This window comes from Thrips palmi, unplaced genomic scaffold, assembly GCF_012932325.1.
Source record: "Thrips palmi isolate BJ-2018 unplaced genomic scaffold, TpBJ-2018v1 HiC_scaffold_7, whole genome shotgun sequence".
NCBI classification, from domain to species: Eukaryota; Metazoa; Arthropoda; class Insecta; order Thysanoptera; family Thripidae; genus Thrips; species Thrips palmi.
In genome coordinates this window covers 1,868,038-1,885,677 of record NW_023144634.1, presented here as the reverse complement: position 1 = coordinate 1,885,677, position 17,640 = coordinate 1,868,038, and the positions used below count along the sequence as shown (strand labels likewise).

Genomic DNA, 17,640 nt, shown 5'->3' with positions numbered 1-17,640 from the left:
AGATCGGAGCCTTTTAAACTGTGAATCGGGTTAAAGGACAGTTACGGAGTTTAAAATTTGCGGCCTATTCAACTCGTACACGTGCACTGCAAAAAATCAGTGTCAGATACGGAGCATGCTACGGCGTTCCGTATACCCCCTGAAATGGTGATACGGACATCTGCCGTACCACTCCTTCCATAAGAGCCTGTGCTTTGTAAAGCGTGGCACGGAAATTTAACGGAAAATGTACCGCTAATTTTAGACCGGAGGTTGCCGTTTCGGTTTTCCGTTTGTGAAAAAGTCCAAAATGCTCTACGGACAGTGAGGAACGGACGCTCCGTAACTCAAATTTCTGTAACGGATAACGTGTAACGACCAGTCCGAATCCCTACGGCGTGACCGTTTCATGCGTTCCGTCAGAGTACTTTGCGTTACGGAGCGACTGTTCCTCACGGTCCGTAGAGCATTTCGGACTTTTTCACAAACCGAAACGGCAACCTCCGGTCTAAAATTAGCGGTACACTTTCCGTTAAATTTCCGTGCCACGCTTTACAAAGCACAGGCTCTTATGGAAGGAGTGGTACGGCATATGTCCGAATCACCATTTCAGAGGGGTATACGGAACGCCGTAGCATGCTCCGTATCAGACACTGATTTTTTGCAGTGTTCATACCCCCGACTCAATTCTGTCGGTTTTCGTCTGTCTGTCTGAGGAAGTCGTCAACATATCTGAAGCATTCTTAACCGGAGTCGAAAAACCCTTTCCGTGGTTGTACAGAGCCAAAGAAAGGGAGGGATAAATGATGTACGTTTCGAAGCAAACCCCCCCTCCCCTATGGAGGTCCTATCGAATCGCACTGACGGCGACAGCAAGATGACTGCAGCGTTTGTACGACCTTGTACATTTCTAACTATGTTTGGTCATGACATATAATTATCACAGTCGGATCGATCACCCTGCTTCAACCTTGGCGTCATGTCAATGTTATTTGTATGCATTTCATCAAAATACTAGCGCTTCTAATTGTTAAATTTGCGCATTTTCTTTTTGTTTGTTAAATTATCAAGCTGTTTTAGTTTAAGATACCATAGGACACCCGTCCATTAAAAAAAACTTCTTCATATCACCAACAAATTTCTCTGTATTATGAGAGATTTGTGTCGTAAAGTACTGTGAATTAGCTCAGTTATACGACTGCACGGCATTTCTCAGTAGAAAATTGGTAGTGCAAAATAAATCGCCCACTTAAAAGTCAAATAAAGTTTGTATTTGTTTCCATTTCACGATCTTGAACACTGTAAATGTCTCACGGTGAAATACTGCACCAACATATTATGGTGGAGATTTTCTCCATAATACGAACGAAATTCGTCAAAATATCTGTAAAGGTACAGTGAATTCTCTATGGTACGTTATGAAGTCAGCAGCAACACCATAGTAGGGGACAATTTCACCATAATATGGAGAATATTCACTGTGCATCACGCAGAAAGAAATGTCGAGCCATTCACAATGCGAACACGCTCTTCACGGCGTCCGGCACGCTCTGGCCGCGGCTCGAGTAGAACTTTCGGATCGACTGGCGGAACGGTGAATAGTCGTGGGGGAGGGCGATGCCCTTGGCGAGGTTCTCGGCGCGCAGCGCCCTGCAGACGGCCTCGGGGTCCTCGTGGAGGTCGTAGCCCTTGGACAGCAGCTCGTACATGAGGGCCGCGTCCAAGCTCGCGTGGCGGGCGTGGTAGGGGTACGGCGGCCGCTTGTCCGGTCGGGCGAGTTTCTCCAGCACGTACGCCTGGACCGTCCACGGCGTGTGGCTGTGGAAATGACGCAAGTCACAAACACACTAAATGATCCAGGAAGCTGAAGAAGGGGTTTAGTCGAGTTGATTCAGTGACCTCTTATCAGTCTATCAAGTAATCGTGAGTGAAAATTTGGTCCAAAAATAAGTGGGGTGCGATAAGTCCCATCCTCTTGCATCTAATTTTAGATGACATTCCCCACCTGTTCTCCCACCTGCAAGGTTAAGGCCTTGCAAAAGTGCACGGTTTCAACTCGACTTACCCCCCTTCTTCCGCTTCCTGGATCAAATGTCATGGAACTTTTTTTTGTCCCACGATTCATGCAATTTTAAGCACATCCGACGCTGTTACAATTTTGTTCCCGTCTGGTGACACGGTTTGTACGACGCCTGCTGCTAATTTTACTTTCGCTCGACATTTTGTCCCGCCTCGCGTACACACAATTGCATCACCACCGGATGTGCCTAAAATTGCATCATTCATGGGACAAATGAAGTCCCATGACATTCAGTGCGAACTGCACGCTCCAAACCGTAGGAAGTATTTTGAGCCTACATAGGACAAACTAATTTGCCTTGTTATATAAGGAATAGTTCGTAAATTACTAAGAATTTTCTTTGTAAGCTTACGTATGCTCCAAATTCTTTGACATCACAAGCTGTTTTTCTGTGAAAGGCCTAAATAGTTTGGAAGGTTTTCAGTGTGCAAGCCGAATTCCAGTGCTTTTCTCACTGTGGCAAAGAGGTACGGAAAGTTCTGTTAATTTTTTGGCCAGGATTCTCCGTAGCCCTCGGTAGCCCTCTTATCAATGTTCTCCGTAGGGCCTGGAAGACTGTATAGTCCTACGGAGAATACTGTGCGGTCCTACGGACAATACTGTAAGAGCCTACGGAGAATACTGACAAGGGGGCTACGGTACTCTTGGTAATACTCCTCGCCGCAAAAGTACACTCCCACAGATATGCACTTGGCAAGTACACAGTGGGCTTTGTAGTGCATAAAAAGAGCTCACCACATCATAACGATAGTCACTGCAAAGCCAATGGTAAGTTTACTTGCCACAAATTTGGCAAGCTGTTTTGAATGCCATAAAATGGCATGCCATTTTGGCCCGAAATACTCCTCAGCTGGCCAAAATTTGGCAAGCTTTCATGAAGATTTCCGACCAAACCTTGCCAAATTTTGGCATTCAAAACGGTTTGCCAAATTTGTGGCAAGCCAACTTCCCACAGCACTGAGAATGATAGAGTCACCACCATCACCCTTTCATTGGGTAACGCACGCACCGTTGCCCAAATTTGGGTGACGAGCCAGCGGTGACCAAATTTTGGGCAGTCATAAAATCGTCGCCCAAATTTGGGTAACGTCGTCGGCGACGCCGTAAGGTCCCCGATGACGCTCTTCCGGGGCCACCACGATGACCCAATGTGGCGTTGAGGCCTCCGGTCATCCTGGTGGCCCCGGAAGGACGTCATCGGGAACCTCACGGCGTCGCCGACGGCGTTACCCAAATTTGGGCGACCAAACGCCTGTTACCAAATTTCGGGGGATGAATTTTTCGTCACCAAAATTTGGGCAACGAAGTTGCATCACCCATTTAAAGGGTGATGGTGGTGACCAATTCAGTGAGGCTTTGCAGTGATATGTTGATTCTTTATCTATTGCTGAGTTTGATTGACGTACCCACCCTGGTAAAACTCGGGCGTAGTATTACCCTGTGTTTTCAAGCGTAATCCGGTTACGCTTGAAATCAAGCGTAACACGCTCGTCCGCCAAGATTCCCCCTTTTTAAATGATCCAGGAAGCGGAAGAAGGGGGTAAGTCGAGTTGAAACCGTGCACTTTTGCAAGGCCTTAACCTTGCAGGTGGGAGAACAAGTGGGGAATGTCATCTAAAAATAGATGCAAGAGGATGGGACTTATCGCACCACACTTATTTTTGGACCAAATTTTCACTCATGTTTACTTGATAGACTGATAAGAGGTCACTGAATCAACTCGACTTAACCCCTTCTTCCGCTTCCTGGATCAAATGCATGGGGGGAATTTCCAGAGTATGCTTCATTTCAAGCGTAACTTTATGTTTGACTCAAGCATTGAGTTACGCGTAAGTTTTATCAGTGTAGCCAATAATTCCTGTTCTGCTTAGGTTTCGCGAATATGATACCGAAAGAACATGCGATCGTGCACAGCACCCACCGGAGGATGTTGGCTAGCACACCCAGGTGGGCGGGCAGTGTGACCAGGTGCTGGCGAGTCGCGATGCAGTGGCAAATGGTCCGCGCCGTGGCTTTGGCCTCCAGGTATCCCAGCAGCAGCTTGGCGACCGGCCTGTCGAATGCAAATCGTGTCTCAATGCTATCCACTTGCGTGCAGAGTTGAGTCTAAATTAATGTTACGGAAAGAAGAACGAAAAGCGTAAAAGAGCGTACACGGTAAAACCGTTTCCTGGTTTTCCCAGGAACTTCATAGAAATCCATAGGGTGTGAACACTAAACGTTTGCGCGCAAATTTTCAAGCCAACTGGAAAAATGTTTTGCATTTACTACATCCGGCAATTAAAAGGGGTACATCACTCCAAAAGCAGTGCTTTTGACGGAACGTCTTTAAAACCAAACGGAAAGAAACAAATTATATTAAAACACAAAGTATAAAACAACACAGCCAGGACAGTTCAGCGCTATGGGCATGAACACATATTGAAGTGTTGCAAGACCTGTCCACACTGTTGCAGCGCTGGACGCAAAACGGTTCGACCTAGAACAACGAAACTTGGCGACAGCCTTCCTGAGATATCTGGCTATGGCGAGGACCTCAATCAGATTTTAAAAATCATTTTCAGTTGTCTTTGTCAATTATCAAAATTTTTGTAACAAAATAGTTCAATTTTGAACGCTTATAGATGATAAAAATTGACCAATTCAAATTATTTTGCTACCCACCAAAGCGGCATGGCGTAGGAGCCACCAGCCACCACGCTAAATGTCACCGCTGTAGCTCAAAAACTGCGCCCTAAAGTCCGGTAACAGTTTGCACATGTTCCGAGAAAAACGCGATCGAAGTTGGGGAAACTGGTTTTTTTCCCCTACGCATTGTTGCCGCACACAACCTCCTGACGCTGCATTTATTTGAATTTCGGAATGCGGTTTTCACCATTCGATGCAGAAAAGAACGATCTATTATGTACTCTAATAAAAGAAATACAATTTTTGACCATTTTGGAGTGATGTGTCCCCTTGAATTGTAACCTCGTCAACTGCGTCGAAGCAACTTATTTCCGACGATGGAATTGATCTCTTACATCGAGTGTAAGAATGTCGAATTAGACACGTCATGGGTAGTAAAACCTAACTTCTGTGGACCATTGCAACGGTATGGCCACACAGTAAAAACTCTACGAAGAATCGCTTCGTAATACGAAGAAAATGAAGGCATTGTAAAATCTACGAAGAAATGCTTCGTATTATGAAGCAAAATCCATCGCAATACGAAGCATTTCATACGATCCAATTCTACAACGCCTCCATTTTCTTCGTAGTTACGAAGCAAAAGCTCCGTACGCTTTTAAGAGTGCATAGCAGTCACGTACCGCCTGGACTTGAAGGATGCCTCCAAGTGCGGTAAGGTGTTGATGAGGTACGGCTCAATCGTAGTGACGTGAATCTTGTCGCCGAGCCCGTCTCGCCGGAGGTCGAAGTACAGGCACTGCATGAACCCTGCAACACGTGTCATGGGGAACACGGCGAAACCATCTCCTGGGAATGAACTAATATTCCTGGAGGTTCCAGAAGGGAATGAACTAATATTCCTGGAGGTTCCAGAAGGGAATGAACTAATATTCCTGGAGGTTCCAGAAGGGAATGAACTAATATTCCTGGAGGTTCCAGAAGGGAATGAACTAATATTCCTGGAGGTTCCAGGAGATCTCCCAGGGGATGAACTTCTATTCGTGGACCGTACCCGTCGGTTTGCCGTAGCACGGTTACCTTCAATCAAAGATTCTACCGTTCTTCTAATGTTGAAGATAGCCGTTTGAATAGTTATGCTTTTCTCGTTCAATATTAAAACCAAAGGGTCTGCTTGTGAGCTATCTTTTTTCAGATGCGTTTGACCGATTGGAGAAAAAATTCATATCTTCGGCTAAAATAATGTGTGCAGTGATATCACATGATTTTGCTGGCCTTGTTTTGTCGTGCTACCCCAATTCAATGCAGAAAGGGAAAATGTCGTTTTGAAACAGTCGTCAAAAATTCACATTATAACATCGTGCCTGTCGTTTTTCTGAAGCATACGCACCGACATTCGTAATAAAGTTCTTAACAGGAGGTTAAAAATGATAGAAAAAACTGCACATTTGCCAATATTGCCCACTTGATTTTTTATTTCGAGTTTGACATTGTTTCATCATCCAGGGAAGGGGAGAGAAATGGCCATTGCAATCCCCACCTCCTCAGGCCGGCTCTGGATCCGCCACTGTTCACTGCGAGACAAAGGTACGAAAAAAGTACGGATGTCTGGTCAATAATTTGCCTAGACCGTCCGTACCTGTCCTACTACAGAACTTCTATACTCTTTTTTTCCGTACCCGATTACATGAGTTCTTATGGGACAAGTACGGACGTTCCGTGCTTGTTTCCGTTCAATTTCCGTACCATTTTCGTCCGTACATTTTCCGTACGAAACTACGGCATTTTTTACAGTGAATTCTTACGACTGAGCCCCGCCTTGCTGGCGGCGTAGACGGACATCTTGCGGGTGGCGAAGATGGCGGCGACGGAGCCGACGGTGACGATGTGGCCCTCGCCGCGCGCCCTCATGTGCGGTAGAGCGTACTTGACGAGCAAGATGCAGGCGCGCAGGTTCACGTCCAGAAGCTGGTCCGTCTGGTCGTCAGTCAGCTCCCACACTGCGCCCGCCTGCAGCTGGCCAGCGCAGTTCACCTGCGCAGAGTTGAACCATGAAGCGGAAGAAGGGGATAACTCAATTCTCACCATTTTTCAGGAGAAACAAGAAACTGTTTGTAGGGAAAACTAAATCCAATGAGATGAATGATGCCATTGCATTTTTGTCAAAAGCATAAGTTAAAACTGAAAATTTTCAAATGTGTAAAATCTGGAATAAAATGGTCACGAACTTTTCACATGAATTTCGATGAGTTCCAAATGAATTTAGAAGAAAATTCATATAAATTTCAACTTAAGTGTGCGGTTACGTTTTTACAAGCCTATTTTCCCTTGAAAATGCTTCATTGCACCGCAAGGTCAGAACGAGGGGTGAATCACTCGGCGTTCTGGTGTACACATGAGTACATGAGTACGGGTGAGTACACCTTAGAAAACTCATAAATTTCACATTTTTAAACGTTTCAAAGGCTTTATTTAGTGTTTCAGACACAAAACCACCAAATCTTACTTCAAACTAGCGAATTTTGCTGAATTTAATCTTGTGAGTACACTGACTACAGGCTTATTTGTACACATGAGTACACCAGTGATTCACCCCTCGGGTCAGAACTTCATCGTATTTTACAAATAACGGGTTTCCAGTCTACTAACGGGCCCTTGCAAACCGAGAGCCCCTGCAAACCCCGCCTAGCTCTTCTTACGCACCAGAATGTCCACCTGGCCGAAGTCGTTGACAACACTCTCTACCAGGGCCGATATGTCCTCTCCGTTCCTGAGGTCCACAGTGTAGGCCCTGGCTAGCAGCTTGGTGGTGTTCGCCTGGCCGTGGGCGCGCACCATGGACGCTGTCTCCTCGTTGGGCCCCTCGGCCACGTCCACACACGCCAGGCGGCAGCCCCGCGCGGCCAAGTCCTCCGCCAGCAGGCGGCCCAGTCCGCCGCCGGCACCGGTCAGCTGCGACAAAGGCGTCAAACATGTTGTACCTCACAACAATTGTTTTTAAAATTAACACATTACAACATATGGGGTGTGATGGTGAGGTAGGTGTGCGAATGCTCCGAAATCGAATCAAGGCACATTCCATTCTATAAAGAAACGAGAATAGCAAATTTCCTAATTGAGTTTATATTTTTTCACCATCAAAACGGCTATAAAGTGCTCATTTGGATTACATGACGTCTTGCCTGTGCGCTCTGAATGTCTAATGGGGGTGGGCTGCACCAGAGAACCTCCATAATTCAAAGGAAATTCGTCACATTGTCCATAAGGTGCAGTGGATTCTGAAAGGTACAGAAGGTACAGTCAACTGCACTACTATCATGTGGACAACTTTAACCGTAGTGGAAAAACTTCACTAGTGCATATAGAGCGTCAACTTCTTGATTTCTGCTCAACACCCTTTCCAGTCCTTATGCGAAGTCCTGTTGATGGTTTCGGCCCAAACCGTCTTGGGATGCTCCATTAGACTTGGTAGATAAATTGATTCACCGAATGGCATCCAATAGACCTTTTGAGTCGTCGCCGAGTGAAGAAATAAAAATTAAGAAGCCAGGAACTCGTGGGCACTTTCTCAGGGATTCCTGGCTTTCTTCTGTTCTTTATTCGGCGACGACCTAACAGGTCTATCCTCACTGCAATTCCAAAGGCAATACTTTTGGTACCTTTTTAGGCGATACAATTGAGTATCGCCAATAAACGGCCTTACGGAAGAGTATTGCCTTCAAAACAGCGATACACAAAAGTATCGCCAAATTTTGGCGATACTTCTGTATATTGCCGTTCTGAGGGCAATACATACAGCACGTCAGAAGATCAATCAGGTTGCCGCGCTCGTTCTTCTGGCCTCCGATCTGTGACGTTGTTGTTCCGGGGCATCCGAAACAGTCTGCCGGGCCGCCTAGGCCTTCGGTGCGAGGAAAAGCCAAGTTTCAAGGCTGTTACGCCAGGGCGCGGTCCAAGTGTAGTCTGATTCAAGTTACAGTATCCTGTCGTTCAGCCAGTCTCACGAGAAGCCTCACGAAGCAGAACTGAGGGGTAAGTTTGAAACTACTTGCACTTTAAAATGTCTAATGAAGACATTTCGCATTATACGTAGAAAAGGCGCAAGCATAATACGTAGGTAGTTTATTTTCGCGTTACGAAAGTCCCTCTTCCTTGGACAAAAAGGAAAAGATTCGTACTACGGAGTAACATTGCTTCGTATTATCCTTGCGCCGAATTCAGCTCAGATTTCATTGTTAGACATGTACCGTCAACGGGGGTAACTTGGGACAGTCTGCCCTGTACAGCTTGTTGGTGCTGCCATTCAGCGACGGGGGTTCCTAGCGTCAAACCCGCGGCAGGGTTTTGTTTCAGAGGCGTCAGGGCACGCGCGGAAAGGTAGAAAAGGTGCATAACACCACAATTAGTATTTGAGAAACGGGAAACTACATGATAGGGTTTTGGACAAAATACGTCAAACATTGACAAGTTGACCCTAGTGCAAGGAGTGAAATGCAGATTTGGCCGATTAGTCTCTCTGGGTTGTTAGAACATACACAGACAATAACGTTCGCAAAAGGACGTTGGCTATAGTTTTCCCATCTTCGGTCCAGACTTCAATTTATGAAAAGTCGAAATTTTACGGGGTAACTTGGGACAGTCTTTTCCTCATGTTTCCAGCAGTCCTAGCCTCCAAGGAGTTGACTGACCCGGTCCCGGACATAACTTAAACTTCGGATTTTACGCTGATGATGGAAAGAGATTTTGCAGTTTTGTCTTCTGGTAATCCATATTTTGAAATTTTCAGAAAATGCCTGGAAAATACCAGTAGAAAAGAGAGTTCCACGTAGAGCCCTAGATATAGTCCAATATCGGTCCTACAGGAGTTCCTAGACCTGAATTCTTGGTTTACATGTTGTGACCTAAATTTATTACATCCATTCACATCACTAGATGCATGGGAACGTAGCTAATTACCTACTGTCCCAAGTTACCCCCGGTCATGGGGTAACTTGGGACACTCTTTCGAGACCGCTTGGAAACCATGTAATCCAGGCAAATGAACCAGACAAGCATGAAATCATGGGGAAAGGGTCAAACTTTAACATTGTTAGGATCCAATGGTCGGGGTTGAGAATGTTGCCTCTGGCGTTCAAAAAACGTGAAAAAGTGTCCCAAGTTACCCCCGTTGACGGTAGATTGTGGTGCGTTAGGCTCGCCCGGCCGTAACTAAGAAATCAAATGGATCTTGTTTCAAAGAGGGCGATTTTGAGAGCTGGACAGAACCTAATTTGGACAAATATTTACTCTTGTTTGGGAACTGACTTCACCACATATTACTAACGTGAGACTTTAAGGTAATAAAGTACCCGGATATTTTGTTAGTCCTTTTTTTCTCAGCGCTGGTGGAAGTATCCATATGGCGCAATTTATTTAATCCGCTCCTCTATGATCACGCGAGGACACGGTAGAGTCCTCGACTAGATAAGGTTTCGTTTTACACGTTAAGTCAATGTCACGCAATGTGCTGTACTGTAGGGTAAGTACAGCTGAAGCGAATTATGCGCGTTTCAGCTTGGGGGAGGGACATCAAGAAGCTTGCAAAATGACCCTGTAGAATAGGGGCAAATGAGTAAACGGTTGAACGTGCACTGCAAATTCAAGTTTCGACAGGTCGACACTTTAAAGCGTAGACCAGTTTGTCCTACGCTTGCAAGTGTGGACTACTTGTGTCCTACGCTTGCTAGTGTCGAACTCAGCATGTCCGACGGCCGAAGTATGGGGCCACAATAGGAAACTCAGTGTTAGGACAAACAGTGTCGTACACATGCAGGCGTCGGACTGAGTGTGGTCGACACTTCAGAGCGTCGGACCAGGGTTCGGAAAGTTACAGGTAGTAACTAGTTACAATACCGGTACTAGTTACTCTTTTGAGTAACGATACTAGTAACTAGTTACTTTTCTCAGGCTCGGTAACTGTATCGGTACTAGTTACAAATTTGCCGGTAAAGTACTAGTTGTTCGTTACAGTTACATTTCGCTCGCCGGCTCCACCATTTTCCCTTTTCTTCTCGCGCACACGTGAGGCAAAACTCGGCGCTGATGAGATATTTTTCTCGGATTGACTTTGTGTTGTCCCCACGTGTGTTGTCAGGGAGAGAGGGTGCGACAATTCGTTCCGGACGCCATAGTCCTTGCCGGTCAACCTTCCTGGTTTATTGGTCCCGAGAATGGCATAAAGGACGGAGCGCGGCATCCTGTCTCTCTCCCACTGCAACTGCCTGGCCTGAATAGACAAACGCAGGAGACGGGCAGGTCGGGGGCTCACATGTTTGGGAATCGGCGCGGCAGGTCAATTATGAAAAGATGGCGTGAAAGTACGGTCGTAATGGGCGAGGCTGTGCACTTGACCTTGGTCGCAGAAGCAATGAAGAGACGACGTTTGTTGAACCCGATCAGCTTGGAAAAGTGACCGGGGGAGGGGGGGCGTTTTTATGCATTGAACTTCTCTACTCTGCCAAAAAGTAACAGTAAAAGTAACTAGTTACAAATTTTTCGGTAACAGTAACGATACTAGTTACTTTTCCGGACGAAAGTAACGGTAACAGTAACTAGTAAAAATTTTGGGACAAGTAACTGTAACGGTACTAGTTACAAAAATTTGAGTAACTTTCCGAACCCTGCGTCGGACACAGCTGGTCGACACTTGTAAGCGTAGGACAAACTGGTCTACGCCTTAAAGTGTCGACCTGTCCTACACTTGGATTTGCAGTGTGGAAACTAGTCAGCAATGTTCAGCCCTCGGTTAAGCTTGTCTCTAACACTGTTAAAAAAAATTTCTGAAAATTCAGACTAAATGAACTGAAGAAAATTTCGCAAAAGGCACTCCTAATTTTCAGACCAACTTTTTCAGAAACACGCGGACTGAAAATTCAGACCTGTGAATTCAGACCACTAGTCTGAATATGTATTAAGACCTCAAGTCTGATTTGGTATTAAGACCGCTGGACTCTGAAATTTAGGAATTTGGTGAGCTTAAAATTGAGATGTCTTATTTCTTAAAAAAGGGCTTCCTGGTCTGAATTTGCTTTCAGCAGTTCACTCCCATACCCTTCGCCTCCCTCTTTGTGCGCAGTGCGGGCAAGGTATTATATAAAAGTTGATCCAACCAATGCTTTAAGAAGGATGAAAATTGCTGCGGCTAGTAAAAGTCAATTTTGTAACCTTAAGGATACTGTCAAGTAACACTTGCATGTCCTAGAAATATTTGTCACAGGAAGTTCATTTTGTGGTCAAAATTCCACCACTATTAGATAAATTTATTGAAGTTGGGGACTTCAACTCAAATTAGTTCCTGAGTTATGGATGTTTACGTAAACTTTTAGTCGTTTCCTCCAAATTCTGCTCACGACAAAGGATTAGCTACCCAGTCTTCAGATTCTGGCAGCTATATCTATTTTTGCATATGAAAAAGATAGTGTTGTCAAATTTGAAAATAAAAGTCCAGAAGAGGCTGTAAAAGCTAACTTACCATGCCTACTTTTATTTTTCTTCAAATTTAAAAGATTTTGCTTCATTATTGGTTTTTGGTTTTTCAGGAGAACTAAGGGAGATATTTTTTAAAAAAAGCAACACCATCTATTTCCTTTGCAAAAATAGATGTAGTTACAAGAATATGAAGACTGTAGCTAATCCTTTGTCGTGAGGAGAATTTGAGAGAAAGGACTAAGAGTTAACGTAAACATCCATAACTCAGAAACTATTATAAGGTGGTGTACAACTCTTAGTGCATGAGTTAATGCAATTGAAAGGAACTTTACTCTAGGAATTGAGATATCTGGACAAGTATTTTAAAAAAAAGTTATGAAGTCACTTTGGTCACTTTAGTCGTCATAACCATAAATTTCTTTGCTTATGATCGCAAAATCAACTTAAACTTTGGTTGTAACAATTAACTCACTGTGGCAAGCACACATCCAACACGCACCGGTGCACACGAAGTGAACGTATCAGATTCGTCCAACCAGAAGTTTGAACTAATACCCGATGAAGGCACTTTGGGGACGAGTGTGAACGGGGAGAGGCGAATAACTTAGAACACCTCTCGCCCTCTCACCGCCCGCCCCTTCAGTTTCGGGAGATGCGTACAGCGAGCAGAGCCACTGCAGCGTCAACAAGGGTCATCAGCAGATAACACTTCGAACTAAAATGCACTTCTTCCCGTCGACATTACTTCAGCGCGCCGAGCGAGTGGACCTGACGCAAGTAAAACGCGATGTGTGCACCTTGGAAGACTGCTGGAGACTGACGTTTTGCGTGCAGGGCGCCGGGTCGGCCAAAACTTTCCGAGTTGCCGACGGATTAACGCTCCCCTCCTTCCTGAGCCAATCAGAGGGCGCCTCCAGCCGGCCCTGCCTCGCCGGACTTTCCGAGAATGCACCGGCGGAGACAGTCCTGAGGCCGCTGCACTGGGCTCGGCTCGGTGCTCGGCGCTGCTCGGTGCCGAACGGACTCAGCCGAACAAGTCCGAGACAAACTAGATCGCTTTCGGGCCTACTACCTTAGCTGGTCAAGGTGCTCCCAGAGCACTATAAAGAGAGCTTCTCTGGGGCTCAAGGTGCTACCTTCGGGGCAGTCCGATTAAGGCAGCGTATGTAGAGAAAGAGGGTGGGAGTCAGACGAGTCGGGCAGAAAATTAAGACCGGGCGCTGAATTCTACTTTCAGACTCGCGGGGCAAATAATTAAACCTTGCCAATTCTGAATTTTCAGACCACCGCGTCTGAAATTTTTTTCAGACCACAAGGTCCGTATTTTTAGACCTGCGGTCCAAATATTCGGACTCCAGTCTGAAAACGAGATTCAGACAGACAAGTCTGACACTTTCGGTCTGAATTTTCAGAATTTTTTTAACAGTGTTAAACCAGACCATGTTCCAAAATGTTTAAAAGTAACGATTTAAGAGCCGGAGGATTCACAGGCTACCTTTGTTTTGACAATCACTCAAGCCAGCCCCCAGAAATGAACCGAGACGTTGAACTTTAATCATTGAACTTTGTTCATTGGTTGTTATTGCGTTTCTGGACGCTTCAGTGTGTATAAACATACCTTTTTCTACTGAAGTAACAAATGTAATTTTATTTTTCAGGAATTCCCCAATTCGAAACTGAAAATGAGCCACGAGTGTCCAGTATGCGGTAAGAAGAATGTGTCCGGGTCCAAACTGGCTGCTCACCTCCGGACCCACACAGGAGAAAAGCCCTTTGAGTGCGCAGTTTGTAACAAGAAGTTCAGCGAAGTCGGTCACCTCAGAACGCACTTCCGGACCCACACAGGAGAGAAGCCCTTTGAATGTGCAGTTTGCTACACGAAGTTCAGCGAAGGTGGCCACCTCAGAACGCACCTCCGGACTCACACAGGAGAGAAGCCTTTTGAGTGCACAGTTTGCAACAAGAAGTTCAGCCTAGGTGGCCACCTCAGAACGCACCTCCGGACCCACACGGGAGAGAAGCCCTTTGAGTGCACCGTTTGCAACAAGAAGTTCAGCCAAAGTGGCAATCTCAGAAAACATATCCTGATCCACACAGGAGAGAGGCCCTTTGAGTGCACAGTTTGCAACAAGAAGTTCAGCAATGGAAGCAACCTCAGAAGGCACCTCCGGACCCATACAGGAGAGAAGCCCTTTGAGTGCACACTTTGCAACAAGAAGTTCAGCCGAGGTGGCCACCTCAGAATGCATCTGCGAACCCACACGGAGGAACGCTGAAAGTAGATGCCCATATGAGTCTTATTTTTTCGATGAGTTGTAGATCAAATTGAGCGGTTAAAATGCACTTTCGGCGTGAAACGTTTTATTTTATCACTATTTAAACAATGAAGGAAGCGATCTCCTCTGTGTAAATCTTTCGCTTTGTACAGGTTCATAGCAATCTAATTGGAGTGCACGCTGGACGTTACTGAAGTGAACTCTTTTAAGCAGAACAATCTGACTACTGACATTGAGCATGTTGTCATTATGCTTGCAGATGCTTCTTAAAGACTTTAGAGACCGTACTTGTGGTACTCGTGGTAGTGTTGACGATGGAGTATCAGAGTTATCTTTTGCAAGTTAATAGTTCTATGAAGACGTCGGTCGTTTTGGATGCGCTCTAGAAGCTGTCCTGAGCATTCTTCTTTTTACGAGTTATTTTAGGATAGATTTGCTTTTAGATCAATGTTGAATTATGATCCTTTTCCGATTTCAATACGCGCTTATAGTTCCTGATCACATGCCGTCTTCGTACTCATGCGCATGTGCACCACACGCTTCCGTTGATTCTTGTTAATTTAACTACGTCATCTTCAGATTAGCTTAAGATCTGTTACATAGGGTTGCATGGTCTAAATGGTGTGTTGCTTGCCTATACGGCATGTGGAGACTTTAAAAGTTGCTTTGTATTATCATGACTACTCTTTTGAATAAAAAGCTATAGTAAAGCCTTTAATGCCGTCATTACCCATGTCGAAATACCAAGTTCGCATACTAATCCAACTCACACAGTTCAAGTGCAACCAGCAGTGTTTAAAGTGCTAGACATTGTAGGAGTTCGAAGAGTAGCAGGATAAGGGAGAGTGGGGTAATTCCGGACACGGGGTAATTCCGGACACTTCGATTTTCACTGGGTTTGAGTTAAGATAACTCAAAAGCCCGCGTAACAGAGGAAGATAATCAGTTAAAAATGATAATTCCAAATCGCCAAGGTAGGAGGTCAAACCGTTTGGCTGTGGTCGCTTCACGAAATTTGAGTACCATCAAAAATAGGCAAAAGCTGCATCTTTCCCTCGTATTTCCATGTACTTATCGTACCTTACCGTCAAGTTCAGTCCCATGACTAAAATTTTATCATATTATATGGTCATTGGACTTTACTTTGACCTTTCGGGATTGCTCGTATGGCTCGCCGTTTTCTTACAATTGAACATCAAAGGTTTTCACTACCTGTGGGGTAAATCCGGACAAGAGGGGTTATTTTCTTCAATTTCCCGCATAATGTTAAGGTAGTGGGTTTAAAACTGTGGACATGCATCCCCACCGTTTAGAAGGATAAAGAAAGAACGAAAAATAGCATAGCAGCTATGTTTAAGAGCATTACTCAAGACAGTGTTGTCAATTTAGGGGTTTTGATAGAAACTATTTCTTATAATATGCTTTGAGTAATAAATCAAACACTTCAGTTCGCAGCAAATGTCCTTGTGCGCCTTCTGAAATCATGCCTCACATCAAAACAAGCGAAAGTAAGCTCGAGTGGTGTCAAATATTAAGGTCGTCCGGAATTGCCCCATAGGTCGTCCGGAATTACCCCAGCCTGGGGCAATTCCGGACACTTGCAGGGCTTTTGTTGGGCGCCTATATCTCCCTAACCGTTGCTGAGATTTGGCTTTCATGTATATCATTTTGAAGGTAAAGGTCCATACTTTACTCTCCTGTAGTAACATTTGACCCAAGAAGCATATTCAAGCTCAAAGACCAAAAAGAAAAAAAGCGTCCGGAATTACCCCACTCTCCCTTAATATGTGCAGTCTAGGCCACATGGCTCCTGAAATCAAGGTCTCGGATTTCAATGAAAAGCGGTCAAATCGTGGCTTTGGATGCCCAAAGACGTTATTTAAGACTTAAGACAGTAATTGTTTGGTTGCCAGAGAAAAGAAAATAGAGAAGCTCCAGACCAAAAAAAAAAACACTTGGCCGGCGGCATCCTAGAAGCGGGCACTTTTTAGTGTTTTATCGGTTCCTTGTATGCATGCGAACTGCAGAAAAGACACTTGGACGAAATCCGACACCCCCTATGGTTTTCGTACGGGTCTGAACACCCTAAAAATGGCTGTTTTCGAGGGTTTGTGAGTAGATGGGTTCTCGCTAACCGAGACCCAAAAAAAGCACCCAAATGGGTCTCAGGTACTCAAAAAAGTGCGCTCTTTCGGATGCCATGTCGCACGAGGCTCTTACGAGGTCGGGTTCGGCCCTATCCCATTTTGAATGGCACCTCTTGTAACACACTTTTAGCATGGTGCCACAAAACATTTTTTCGGGAACGAAGTCTCCTAGAGCTCTGATAAGAACGGAACCTGGAGGCGACTTTGTTCCCGAAAAAATGTGTTTTGTGGTTCCATGTTAAAAAAGCGTTGCAAGAGGTGCTTATCAAAAGGAGATAGTGAAAAAAATGTTTTTTTCTGTACATAATATGTGTATTTCATACGAAATTTGTACGAAAGTTGAGCTCAACAAAAATATGTGACGTCTCGTTCACAATTGTACAAAACATTTGGTGGGAGAGGCTACGGCTATCTTGATCTTGATATCCACTGCGCATGCAAATGTTAGAAGGACTCGTTTGTTTGGGCTGGGCGCCTCAGCGGAGCGCGGCACTAGTGATAACCAAACCACAGCGAGAATCGCTGTGCTGTACACACTAAATGTTTTTGTACCAATTTAGTACGAGACTTAACAGTTTTGGTGTGCGCACACGAACTTTTCGTGCAAATTTGAACGCGATTTTTCACAAAAATGGAGAAATAAGTACAGTTTTTCGCACAAAAAAAATGTGCGAAAAGTTCGTGTGCTCAAAAAGCTGCGATGTCTCGTATAAAGTTGCACACAACATTAAACGCCTGGGGTCTCAAAAGATGCTAAATTCAATTACCCTTGACGAGCTATGAATAAATTATTGCAGCCACGGATGCGATGATTTGAATGAACCACTACTGTCAGTAGCCTTTTTTTTATCGCTGCTGATTGTATGCAACTTATCACATTAGAAATATCAGTGGATAACACTCCACGCCTTTCTTACCAGCACCACCTTGCCCGAAAGGTCATGTTCGGGGCCGTGCCGCCAGCTCCAATACACTATCACAGCCGCCACAGCCAACACAGCCGCCAGCGCGAGGACGACCATGACCGCCTTACGTGGCGTCCGATGACACACTGCCACGCACT

At 45.1% G+C, this 17,640-nt stretch overlaps 2 protein-coding genes across 9 annotated transcripts; one reads left to right on the top strand and one right to left on the bottom strand.

The window, feature by feature from the left end:
* Window positions 1-1,228: 1,228 nt before the first annotated feature.
* On the bottom strand, window positions 1,229-17,640 carry LOC117652443 (uncharacterized oxidoreductase SERP2049-like). The gene is made up of 6 exons (XM_034397368.1): window positions 17,495-17,640; window positions 7,391-7,639; window positions 6,493-6,721; window positions 5,371-5,497; window positions 3,981-4,112; window positions 1,229-1,797 (listed from the first exon to the last, which is right to left on the bottom strand). Exons 1-6 carry the CDS (start codon window positions 17,597-17,599, stop codon window positions 1,491-1,493), a joined length of 1,149 nt encoding a protein of 382 aa, XP_034253259.1. The 5' UTR covers window positions 17,600-17,640; the 3' UTR covers window positions 1,229-1,490.
* LOC117652444 (gastrula zinc finger protein XlCGF57.1-like) lies at window positions 7,625-15,143 on the top strand. 8 transcript variants are annotated; one of them, XM_034397377.1, is made up of 3 exons: window positions 7,707-7,725; window positions 8,661-8,719; window positions 13,813-15,143. In XM_034397377.1, the coding sequence occupies exon 3, from the start codon at window positions 13,837-13,839 to the stop codon at window positions 14,428-14,430; it is 594 nt and encodes a 197-aa protein (XP_034253268.1). In that variant the 5' UTR covers window positions 7,707-7,725; window positions 8,661-8,719; window positions 13,813-13,836; the 3' UTR covers window positions 14,431-15,143. The 8 variants fall into 8 exon arrangements, with proteins under 8 accessions (XP_034253260.1, XP_034253268.1, XP_034253267.1 ...); XM_034397376.1 differs by lacking the exon at window positions 7,707-7,725 and adding an exon at window positions 8,022-8,155; XM_034397371.1 differs by lacking the exon at window positions 7,707-7,725 and adding an exon at window positions 8,024-8,155 and having other exon boundaries at window positions 8,506-8,719.

Excerpts from the sequence above, each read along its gene's own strand:
- LOC117652444 (XM_034397369.1), top strand. The coding sequence starts at position 7,660 with ATGTTGTACCTCACAACAATTGTTTTTAAAATTAACACATTACAACAT. Across the intron at positions 7,726-13,812 it reads ATATGGGGTGTGATGGTGAG|GAATTCCCCAATTCGAAACT; the intron begins GTAGGTGTGCGA and ends TTTATTTTTCAG.
- LOC117652443 (XM_034397368.1), bottom strand. The coding sequence starts at position 17,599 with ATGGTCGTCCTCGCGCTGGCGGCTGTGTTGGCTGTGGCGGCTGTGATA. Across the intron at positions 7,640-17,494 it reads TTTCGGGCAAGGTGGTGCTG|CTGACCGGTGCCGGCGGCGG; the intron begins GTAAGAAAGGCG and ends CCTTTGTCGCAG. Across the intron at positions 6,722-7,390 it reads TCGGCCAGGTGGACATTCTG|GTGAACTGCGCTGGCCAGCT; the intron begins GTGCGTAAGAAG and ends AACTCTGCGCAG.